At 39.8% G+C, this 12,500-nt stretch overlaps 1 protein-coding gene across 1 annotated transcript in view; it reads left to right on the forward strand.

Annotated features, from left to right (window-relative positions):
* The window catches only part of LOC138974108 (uncharacterized), a 116,665-nt gene that overhangs the window by 103,546 nt on the left and 619 nt on the right, over positions 1–12,500 (forward strand). Inside the window, exons 6-7 of the mRNA XM_070346802.1 lie at positions 11,078–11,427; positions 12,048–12,500. The exon at positions 12,048–12,500 is cut by the window's right edge and continues 619 nt beyond it. Of these exons, the coding sequence (XP_070202903.1) occupies positions 11,078–11,427; positions 12,048–12,500 (803 nt within the window). The remainder of the gene's footprint in view (positions 1–11,077; positions 11,428–12,047) is intronic.

The raw sequence follows: 12,500 nt of genomic DNA on the forward strand, positions 1-12,500 counted from the left end.
GTGGCCAGGTGAGAGAAATGACATCCGTGTCCGTTACGTCACATGCACAGTGCTGAAACAATGTCGGTATTTTACGTTTGAGTGTTAATTATCATTTATCTTTATCTTAATTGTTTCTGCAGGAACACCTCTATAAGCTTCTAGCTTGTTGCTGTTTCTGTGAACTTTGCATACATGTCATGATTGTAACCTTTGTTAAAATAAACTTATGTTTAAACCAATTGTTTCTGTTACAGGTTTATTGGTCCGGCCACCACGGTGTCTGTCCCCTGCTACAACGGTGTCCGTGTGGAGGTGCGGACTGCAGGACAGGCGGTGGCGGAACTGGGGCGGAGGCTGGCACTTCTGATTCTGACCCTGCAACAGCTGGACCTGATGAACCGAGACCCGCCACTGGTCTACATTACGGGAGCGCCAGGAACAGGTGACAAGCTCACAGCTTCTCTTACTAGATTGTTTGTTTCTTATTTTGTTTCTTTGTTGTTGTTGGTCTTGCTGCCGATTTGTGACTAATCTCTTAACGATGTTTTGTCGAAGCAAGATGGAACACGAAGCTCAGCCGTCTGTTTCGCGTTAAAGGCTAACATCGGCGCGCGGCAGATCATGTGCAGCTCTAGTTTCTTGTGCTGGCAACACTACATTTAGCTCTGTGGCCTTCTACTATAACAAGGTTCAGTCTCCTAGGCGCACTCTGCTAACTAATTAAGCCTCCAGAAAAAGCTGTTCACAGCAAACGCCCTGTATTTAGGGTCTTTGTTCAAAGTCGCACAGTTTTCAACGGGAGTTTCTTCTCGACCAGAAGCCTGCCGGCAATTGATCATAATTGAGGTTGTCTTTTTACATGGTTAACTTCGCGATTATTTTGCTGTACCAACTATTGTCTGCCTTCTCCAGGCATGGGAATTGAAAAAAAAATCGACGAAAATTTGCTTTTTGGCAGACATTAAGTCCCATGCCTGCTTCTCATTGACAAAAATCGTTTCAAAATTGGCTGAAAGTCGCACATGGGAACATCACTAGTAGGACAGGACGTGAATGAGGTTACACCGTACACCTGCTGACATGTGTGTGAAGGGTGCTGTGCTAATACTGCTGTTATGAAAACAAACAAACCCACCACCACCACTACCGCCACTCTTTTATTACTACTTCTGCTGTTTCTGCCACTGTTTTATATTTGTTTAAAACACCCACACACAACATGTTGGTAATTTTCATTAATGTTCCTTTCATCGTCATCATCTTTTCAATATCATCATCATCATCATCATCATCATCATCATCATCATCATCATCATCATCATCGTGAACAACAATAATTATTGTCGTCGCTGTTGTTGCGGCAAACGATACTGACAAAACAATGTTTCTGATTTCCTTATGGGGCTGTCACACTCTAGCGTTTTAGAGATACTTATGTCTAGCGTATGAAAAGTAAAAAAATAATGTCAATACGTTGGCATACGTCGAAAAAAAAGCATCTAAATTTGACTAATGCATAACGTATTCATAGCGTACGTCTAACTTATTTGAAACACATCACTGACTTATATAAAACTTATGATAGCGTATCATAGCGTATGACCAGCGGCCTCGCCTTATGCCCAACGTATGAGTAACTTATGAGAAACCTATGCGCAGCGGGCTCGGCGTGTTTCGAACGATCACGTGACAATCACAATAAATATTGCGTCAATCTCAGACAGAACATTATTCCACACTGTGCGAGCAACCAACATGGGTCCGAAGAAGCAGACTGCTAACAAGAGCCGCAGAGGAAGAGCCATTTAAATACAGGGACAGCAACACGCCAATCATACGCTAGGTGTACGGTAGCGACACGTTCAATAAGTTACACGATCGTCAGACATACTTCTAATACGTTAGATATAGGTAAGACCTAGGTTATAAGTAAGTTACTACTGTAATAGGTTATCGATAAGTTAGCTGCATGGTACACCTTTCTGCTAGCGTATCTCGACGTATCTCAACGTATCTCGACGTATGAGTAAACTACCTGTAACGTATTTAACATATGCGTAGCGTATGTCTAGCGTATGCCTAACGTATGAAGAGTACGTCGGCATACGTCCACAAATTTTGAACATGTTCAAATTTGTGTTCTCGGTCTCAGCATACAACAACGTATGCCAGCTTATACCAGCGTGCTTTTAACGTATTACTACTTATAAGAAACCTACATCTAACTGATGTCAAACGTATTCCAGCGTTTCGAAGAAAATTCTCATAAGACAGCATAAGTTACTGCTATACGTTATAGTGTGACAGCCCCATAACAGTGCTCTGACGTCTTAGTCGAATGAATGACGCGATGTGTATGACGTTGTTTTTTTGTCAAGTTTTACTTTATCGTCATCGTACCAGAAGGTTCTAGTTTTGGAGGACGGTTTGTTTTGTGCACGCTGTGTGTGGTGTCTGATTCCATCCAAAATGTGTCAACTGAAGGAAAGGCATCCAGCTGACTCGGAGAAAAGTTTGTTCATTTAGTCGATTTAGTCTCCATGAAATTTAATTTTCCAAAATAGGAATTTTCTTAGCAGATATCCATTTTGTTATGCTTATTGTTATGTTCCTGATGCTGTGTTTCGCGTGTAACTGGTGAAACGGACTCAATGTAACAGAGCCTTCCTTTCACATTGTATTGGAATACATGTATATTGTTTAGGTCATATTTTATGTGTGAACAGGTAAGACAGTTCTGGTACTGCAGGGGTTGAGGTGGCTGATCGCGGGCCTACATCTTCCCTATCACCAGGGTCACGTTGTGCAAGTCGTCTCTACATGTAACACTGCCTTGTTTTTACATTGTCCTTCAATTTAGTAACCGTACTATTGTTTGTGTTTCAACAGGTAAGACATTGGTGCTGGTGCTGCAGGGGTCGCGGTGGCTGCGACAGGGGCACGATGTGCACGTGCTGTCAACATGGGGTGACACCCGGGCCGTCAACACATCCATCACACAACAGCTGGAGATGTCGCTGAGCGCGGGCCCGACGCCTTCCCTGACACCAGGCAGCGTGTCGTTCCACCGATACAATTTCTGGGACAGGGAGGCTGATGTCGAGCAGGCAGTCAACGACCTCTTGGCGTGTGTGAAAAACGGCCACCTGCACGTCTTGATCGACGAGGCGAGCTTTGACAGCAGGTTTGTGTCCATACGTGTGTGTGTATGTGTGTGTGTGTGTGTGTGTGTGTGTGTGTGTGTGTGTTTGAGAGAGAGAGAGAGAGAGAGAGAGAGAGAGAGAGAGAGAGAGAGAGAGAGAGAGAGAGAGAGAGAGAGAGAGAGAGAGAGAGAGAGAGAGAGACAAGACAAGACAAGACAAGACAAAATCTTTATTATCGAGGGTAATAGATAAGCAAGAATATTGCTTTTTTACATCCAGCCCTCGCCCTAATATAGGGTCAACAAGAACAGAAAACAATATAATCAAATAACTATCACATCAAACTTATAATACATTATATATATATACAGATATACATTTGTCATGCTGCATTTTAAGTACAATTTCCAATAATAAATATGTCAATTTTTAACATATCTTAATTTAGATCTGCATATTATTATAATTTAGTTTAACATGCACATACATTTTAAATGAATTGTTGAACCATTCAGCACATGTTTAGTTGCATTATGTGCGACATATAATTTTTTTTGAAGCTGTCTGTGTTTGTTTTATGCTTAAGAAAAATAGGAAGTGAGTTCCATAGGACCGCACCTGAATATAGAAGGCTTGATTTGAAAAGGTCAATACGTGGAGTCGGTGTGATGATTTTTAGTCTGTTATAGTTCAAAATAAAATTATCACGTAATGTCTCCGGTGCATATCCTGACATCACTTTATGCATTATAACACCTTTATTATACATTAACCTTTTTTGAAATGGTAATACTTGCAAATTTGTATAATCAGATTCTGAAGGAGTGTGATTTTTTAGCATAATAAGCTTAACTGCTCTTCTGTGAAGACTGGCTAAAGGTTTCAAAACATTAGCACTTGCACAATCCCACACAGTGGATGCATAATCAATATTTGACAAGATGTGATTGTAAAAAAAAATCTTTCGCGAGTGGAGATTCAAGAAATGTTTTATTTTTGATAACTGATATATTTTTTGGGAAGCAATCTTACAGATGTAATCAATGTGATCATGCCATGATAAATTATTATCAATCTTTACACCAAGGACTTTGTGGTGAGACACTTCTTCCAATACTTGATTTTTAATATAAAGAGGTGGAATGCTCGATAATAGATTTTGTCGTTTCTGTCTTGTGGTTATTAGCATAAATTTTGTTTTAGTATGGTTAAGAGACATATGGTTTAACTCTGACCAATTCAGGAGTGCATCAATGCTTTCTTGTAGAGTTTTTGATAAATAATTTATGGAATGGTGACTAGAATGAATAGTAGTGTCATCTGCAAACAACTCACAGTTATTATCTATGTACAGTGGTAAATCATTGACATAAATGGAGAACAATAATGGGCCTAAAACAGATCCCTGTGGGACCCCATATTTCAAAGTACTTTCATTTGAATATGATGCATTAGTAAATGTAATTTGTTTTCTATTTAAAAGAAAAGATTTAAGAATATTAATGGTGGTGCATTGCATGCCATATATTGACAATTTCCTAATGAGAAGAGAATGATCAATAACATCGAACGCCTTTGCAAAATCAACAAACAGTGCTGCAGAAAATTTGTTAGAATTTATGTTGGTTAGCCATTGATCAATTAGATTTATAAGAGCTGTATGACATGAGTGCTTTTTGCGAAAACCAGATTGTTTTGGATGGAATAAATTGTTTTTATCAAAATGTGCTAAGGCATGTTTATATATATGTTTTTCCAAGGGTTTTGAAAGTGGTGACAGGATTGAAATAGGCCTGTAATTAGAAGGATCAGAAGGATCACCTGATTTAAACAGAGGGATTACCTTAGCTTGCTTAAATGCTGTTGGAAAATAAGAAGTGGTAATGCATAAGTTGTAAATGTATGTCAAGGTGTCTGTTATTACAGGAGCAGCTATTTTCAATATTTTACTGTCTATTCTATCTACACCCCGGGTTCCTGTTTGTTTGAGATGAACAAGTGCAAAGTAAACTTCAGACACAGTCATGTGTTGTAGCGGCATTTCTGCCTCTATTCTCTTGGATTTGCAATGATCTATTAAGGTATTTAAATCATTTTCTTGTGTTCTATCAATAGGAATAACTTTTTCTCCCACTGTAGAAAAATGTAAATTAAGTTTATCAGCAGAAATGTTTTTCATGGCAGTTGGGTGTGAATTAGAACGCTTGTTTGTTAATAAATTAATGGCTTTCCAAATTGATTTTGAATCTTGTTTAGATGACACTAGTTCAGTGAAATAGTTTTTCTTTTTAGTTCTTTTTAGGGAACTTACATTATTTCTTTGCCGTTTATATCCTTCAAAATCACCCTTTGCTTTCAAATAATCCCTGTGGTTTGCAGCATCTTCTGTTTCTTGATCAAGCCACTTTGGTTTCTCAATATGTCTAACTCTGTGCGTAATTAATGGTGCATGTTTATCATAAATAGAAATAAAAATATTATACCAATGCTCCAAAGCTTTATCAGGATTCTGAAAGCTATAGACTTCAGAAAGAGGACTGTGAATTAAATCAGAGAGAAAATCATTTTTATTAAAACGCGAGAAACGACGATAAGTTACAGTTTTATGTCCAGCTTTAGGGATTTTAATACCTTTCCTTGACCAGGTAAGACAAACTGGATAATGATCACTGCAAGATAAAATAGGAACGCATGTTTCAATAATATTTTGTTTTTCTGACACATAAATATGATCAATAAGAGTTTTAGAAACAGCCATGACCCTAGTGGGTAACTGAACCATTTGTTGCAAATCAAAGCTATTAATTGTATTATTCCAATTTTTATGTGGCTTCATTAAATCAATATTAAAATCTCCTAAGAGCAAGATTTCTTTTGAATCCAGTGTTGCAGAGTCCATCATAATAGTAAAGTTATCTGCCCAATTTACTCTTTCAGAAGGGTTTCTATAAATAAATCCTAATAGTAAGGGCGGAGATCTTTTCAATTTAACTTCAATCCATATTGATTCAACTCCATGAACCTCAAGATGAGCTAGTCGTTTATATGTAACTGATTCACTTATGTAAACAGTAATGCCTGTTTCATTCGTTTTAACAGGATCATTACGAATAAGAGTATATCCTGGAACAATGATGTCAGAGTCTAACACATTATCTGATAGTCTGGATTCAGAAAAACCAAACATATGAAAACTTTTTCCAGAATTAAAAAGCACATTTGAAACATCAGTCATTTTGTTACATAAATGATTAATATTCAGGTGTCCAATGCGAAGCCCTTCCTTATTCGGCCAAGATGTTTTAGTTGAAGTCATGGTAATGTTTATAATTCCACAGCTTTTTTTCTTTTCCTTTTTTTTCAAATAATGACGAAAAGCAAGTAATGAAAAGTGACTACTTTTTCACAGACTATGCATGCCTGTTGAAAAGTTGCTTGCAATTTGAAAAAAATATAATACAGGTATATAATAACAATAATTATAAATGTTATACTAACAATTCCAAATTCGTAATAATAAAACTGAATGATGTCAGCAACCCAATATTGTCAGACACTATATTTCCAAATCTATATATACCACCACATACACAAGGTGAAGATAAACACCACTTAGTCAACACATCAATTCAGTTGAACTCATAAGTTCACTGACAATTGATGAAGAATTAAATAAATTGCTACTAAATTCAAAGAGAATTAAAATGTCAGGAATCCGTTGATCCTTAAATTCAGAAATAGCAGCAACACCGTCATATAATCATATTGATGCACTTACAAATGTAATCAACTCCTTTTGATTACATTGTTAACAATCATATGATAAACAGAGGAAGTGTACGTATTTTGTTCTCACAAAAAAAGATAGCTCAGCCATGAGCATTGTCACAATTCGAAATTCATAATAATCAAACTGAATAATGTCAGCAAATCAATATTATCATACACTCAATGACCAATAATATACACCATCTCAGACACAAGAGTGCAAATAAAGACATCTTATTCTACACATCAGTTCAGTTTCACTCATCATTTTTTGTTTTAAATGATGCAGAATTAGATAATTAGCCGTTCATTTCACAGATAATTGCAATGTCAGCACTTCGTTGATCCATAAATTCAGAAGTAGCAGCAACACTGTCACATAATCATAATGATGCATTAAAAAAATGTAATCAGATCCTTTTGATTACATTGATAACAAACCATATGATAATAAGCAGTGATGTACGTATTATTTCTCACACAAAAATAGCTCAGCTATCAGCATTGTCACAAGGAGGGAAGTGATTGATTGATAATAATAATGTCAATGTTATATCAGTTGTTCAATCTCTCTCTTTTTCACACACACACACACACACACACACACACACACACACACACACACACACACACACACACACACACTCTCTCACACACTCTCACACACACACACACACACACACACACACACACACACACACACACACACACACACACACACACACACCATTAACAGATCTAATGTAAGAATTCAGATCTGACAGCGTCAAATTGAATCATAACACTAATGTTTACTTCAAACTAGAGTTTCAAACGCAATGTTCATTGATGCGTAGGCTGAATGATTGTTAACATACGGACTTTTGAAGGATGAGTATGGCAACCAGCGTGTAGAGTGAAGATGTGGATTGTAATTCATAGGGGGAGGAAACCAAGGTGGTAAAGACTGATTATTTGCCCACCAGGCATATTCAGGTGATGTTTCTCTTTGTATTGCCTGACCCACACCTTGGGAGCAACCGGTATGTTTTTGATGTCCAGCCACTGCAAATCCTGGTGGCTGGATATGAAGAGGCTGCGATGGGATTGGCAGAGCTGACGGCATGCTTCTTTTGGCGGACATTGGAGTTGGAAGTAAGGTTACCCTGCCACCGGTTCGTACTGCTGGGCGATGGTTGAGTGAGGGCAAACGAGGCTGACCAGCATATTTAATGTTGCATGCCAGCCTCGCGATTCCTTTGGGACTTGGGTGTATGGAGTCCCAGTACAAAGCCTTTCGTGGTGCTCCACTCTGGGTGGTGAAAGTTTCAGTGTGGTCTGTAAAGACAACTTGTTCACTTTCACACACAGTTTTCAGTGCAACATTGGAGGCAGACACAGTTTTCTTCAGTGGATGGTCTCCCCGAGGAGGCACAATGGAAGATGCATGAATAACTGCCTTTGGGAATACACTTTTCAACAATTTGATTAAACTTGTCCATATGGCCTGTGTTACAACGCTGTTCCAGCAAGTGTTTAATCCTATGTGAAAGACGACGTGTTTCACATTTTGGCAGTGTGGGATGTTCATTAGCCAGTGGATAAGGTCGTTGATGTTAATTCCTGACACACTAATCTTTTGCGTATGACATCTTGGAAAAACAAGTTCAGTTTTCACAGATTTGAGGTTGGAGTCGCCAATCATAACATGGGTAGTTCCATTAAACACTCTTTCCTCTGCTAGTACCTCACGTGGTTTTTTTAGATCCACATTGTTTTCATGTTTGTGTTCATTACCAACACTTCTTTCTTTGTAAGTTTGCTTGGGAGGGTTTTGATTGATGACTTCATCGTTATCAATAAGTTGAGAATCACTGTCCTGTCTTTGACTGTTCAAAGAGTCACTCATCACGATAGCATCACTGTCCCCATCAATGTCTGTCAGCACTGCATACTTATTGAAAGTAGGTACTTCAGCTTTGTGTTGTCGAGGCTGCACACTGTATTCAACTTTATTCATGTCAGCTTCAACAGAGACAATAGAAGTTGAGGAAGAAATCGTAGATGCAGAATGCTCAGCTGGATTGACAGGAGTTTGGACATCTTTTTTCTTTGAAAGTTCTTTTTTTAAATCGCCAACTTGCGATTTTAGATCTGAGTTCATTTTTTTTAATTCAGCAATCTTGTTATTTAATTGTTCCATTCCTTCTTTCATTTCTTCCATTTGTACTTTTTCATTATGTTTCAGGTCAATTTTGATTTGATGTTTTGCACTCTCAATAAATGACAACAGCATATTTGGGGCATCTTTGTACAGCTCCTGTAATTGTTGAGTCTTTTTGTTGAGCGATTTCATCTGCTTTCTAATGGAATTCATTGAATATTGATGAATTCGATATTTGTGACTAGGTTTGTGACTCTTGAGTTTCGTGATTTGTTCAGATTGTGTCAGATTTTGGAGTGAGTGTATGTCTGCTGAGAAAGCTGCTTCAGGACTGGATGGTGATTGTGTAAGTTGAGGAGAAGATATAGGGCTGAGTGCTCGAAGACGACGAGAGGTTCTTTTAGTAGTGTCAATGTGTGAAGGTTTTGTGTTGGAGGAGCATGAGGAATCAGTTACTGGATTAACATCAGGTTCTTCAGCATTTCTTTCCTCCTCAACTGCAACTGGAGACGCAGTTTGTGTTGAGAGGGTGTCATGTAACGACATCTTTCCCTTCTCCGATATTGAAAAAGATGGTAGTTTTAATCTGGATACATGTTCATTCACCTTAGCATCTAGGGTTGACTCATCACTTCTAGAAAAAGCATACACTGTTTTGATACAGTCAATTAGTGTCTTAAATTCTTCATCCCGCCACCTGGGACATTTGTTACCTTGAACAAGTACTTTACCAGTAGTGTAGAAGATTGTTATTGTTATTAGTTTTTCATTTACACAATTGACTTGAACCTTGGTTCTGTACAGATCTTTAGAAGGTAGTTCACAAGGTACATTACACAAGTCATTATTTTCCTCAAGGCTGATTTGTCTCAATGGATTGTTTGCTTCATCCAACCAATTTACATTATAGCCAGGACGTGTGTTTATGTCACCAATGTATCTCTTATGAATAATTTTGCGTGCTAATGGTAAATATACACTAGGAACTTCGAAGGTTAGTTGATTTGGGTCCCTCTTTATTTCCACAGAGGGAACCCAGTCAGGGAGTTGGTCACAATAAATCATCACATGTAAAACAGTTTTGTGTGCTCATGGCCAGCAGATACATTTTATTTACTATAGACACACATGGTGACCATTAAATGAAGATCAAGATGAAATAAAGCTCCTCTCCGACTATGTCAACTTCCATAAAAAGGAACACACTATAATCCTTCAGGTCAGAAAATTGTTCCAAAAAGATTGAATAGAATGCGATCAACGTATGACGTTTTTCGATGACGTTCTGTTGGTTATGAAAACCAAGACATGACGTATTTTCAAGTTATGGAATGTGCACATGGTGTAAAAACGTCATGACGTTGTGTTGCCTATTTATTCACATAGAATCACAAGGAAAAAAAACACAATGACAATCAGCTTTTCATGTCCTCACTTGAAGTTGAACAGCCGTTTCCAAGACCCCAACTGTGACAATAAACGAAAACAACTAGCCCACACCAAGGAACGGAGTATCCATTTTGTTATTATGAAAGTATTCCATTGTCACACAACAGTCAGAAAGCATCTCACAGCACAGTCCCAGAAATGAAAAGTGTATTCACAAACGAAAAAGGTGTTTTCCGCATTAAATGTAACACAGACTCAAACCTTGTTAAGCATGACACGAAATTGAAAGTTAACTATTGATAAAATACATTACCACACATGGTAGGAGAAAAATATGTCAGAGACATTCTACGGAGGGTCAAGCTTGGCCGCCATTTTGTTCATCAAGAGAGAGAGAGAGAGAGAGAGAGAGAGAGAGAGAGAGAGAGAGAGAGAGAGAGAGAGAGAGAGATAACTGTCTGATTCATGTAACTCGCACCACAGTGTACGAGTGGAATTGCATGTTGTTTTAACCACAGTGTGCGTAAATTGGTAAAATATCAAGTGACATCTTTTATAAAGTTGCGGATAACGCATTACTATTATCAGCTTACCATGTCTCATGTGAGTGTGGCACACATCTCTAACACCATGTCTCCATTCTGTCTCACAGGGCTAAGCAGGGTCCCCGTCACACACGCCTTGTAACACGCCTAGCGCAGAAAGTACCACACCTGTACCTGTGGTGTGCCGGTGTTTATAACCGCGACATACCCCCAGCACTGCAGACACAGGTGTTCACTGTCCCCCTCCGCTCGGCGCCCGCCGTCCTGCGTGAAATACAACCCGTGATTCACAGGTTTAACGTCCACGACTACAGCGACAGCGGCGTGCCTGCCCCTGGGGACGGGCTGAGCGTGATACGGCTGAGTCACCATGGCAACGCTCACACAGGTCGGTGGCCGGTGGACTGCGCACAGTGTGGTCAGGATATCGCTGCCGTGCTGCGCCGTCTGGGTGTGGGTGAGTTGTGTAGCCGATGATGATGATGATGATGATGATGATGTTGGAGTTGGTGGGGGTGTTGGTGATGATGATGATGATGATGTTGGAGTTGGTGGGGGTGTTGGTGATGATGATGATGATGATGATGATGATGATGATGATGATGATGGTTGTGGTGGTGGTGATGATGATGATGATGATTGGGGTTTGTTTTTGAGTGAGGGGTAAACCTTCCCGTTCCCTAATCGTGTTTTACCACCCCCCCTTCCCCCTCAACCCCCCCCCTCAAACCCCCCCCCCGAGAATATATTGAAACGTCTTTGCTCAAGAACTAAATTTTCAATCAAATCCAAAGTCAGGTCAGTCTGCAGGGAGAAAAAAGACGTGATTTTTATTGACGTAAACTGCAAAATTACGTCATGACGTCGAAGTTTTGATGTCTGTGTTTGTTGAAAATGTACACACTTTCTTATAAAGCAAGTGTGTATGGGGGAGGGGGGTTGGGCGTGGTGGGGTGTGTGTTGAGAAAACAAATACACGGATAGGTTGTGTCTTAAAATGTAACGAATGTTTGCTTACATACATGACTATTCATCAAACAAGACTGTGTAACCGTTACAACCGTCTTTTCCCTGCAGGGAGAAGCGCCGCCAACAGTCCCTCCCGGCTGAGCTACCGCGACGTGTTCGTCCTGACCAGAAGCGACGATCTACAGGATGACGTCACGGATGAGGCAGGGCAGGTGACGTCACCAGCTAGCGGCGTGGTGCAGGGACTGAAGGATGCAGGTGTACCGGTGAGTGTGTTGGGGGTACAAGACTGGAGACACAACTGGGCGAGGTGGGAGCGAGCTGTGCAGGACGTGGCGGTGGCGGCAACGGACACAGTGACAGTAGCGGTGTATGACTGGGTGTTAGGCCTGGAGCGGCGCGTGGTGGCCGTGTTACCGGGCAGATCTCAGAGTGATGATGTTGAAGGGATGACTGATGAGAGGATTGATCGTAATGACAGGCTGTATGCAGTATCACGCTGCACCACACAGCTCATCATGGTCCGCACGCCTCCTGTCACCACCACCACCACGCCATCCC

This window comes from Littorina saxatilis, linkage group LG8 (assembly GCF_037325665.1).
Source record: "Littorina saxatilis isolate snail1 linkage group LG8, US_GU_Lsax_2.0, whole genome shotgun sequence".
Classification (NCBI taxonomy): Eukaryota; Metazoa; Mollusca; class Gastropoda; order Littorinimorpha; family Littorinidae; genus Littorina; species Littorina saxatilis.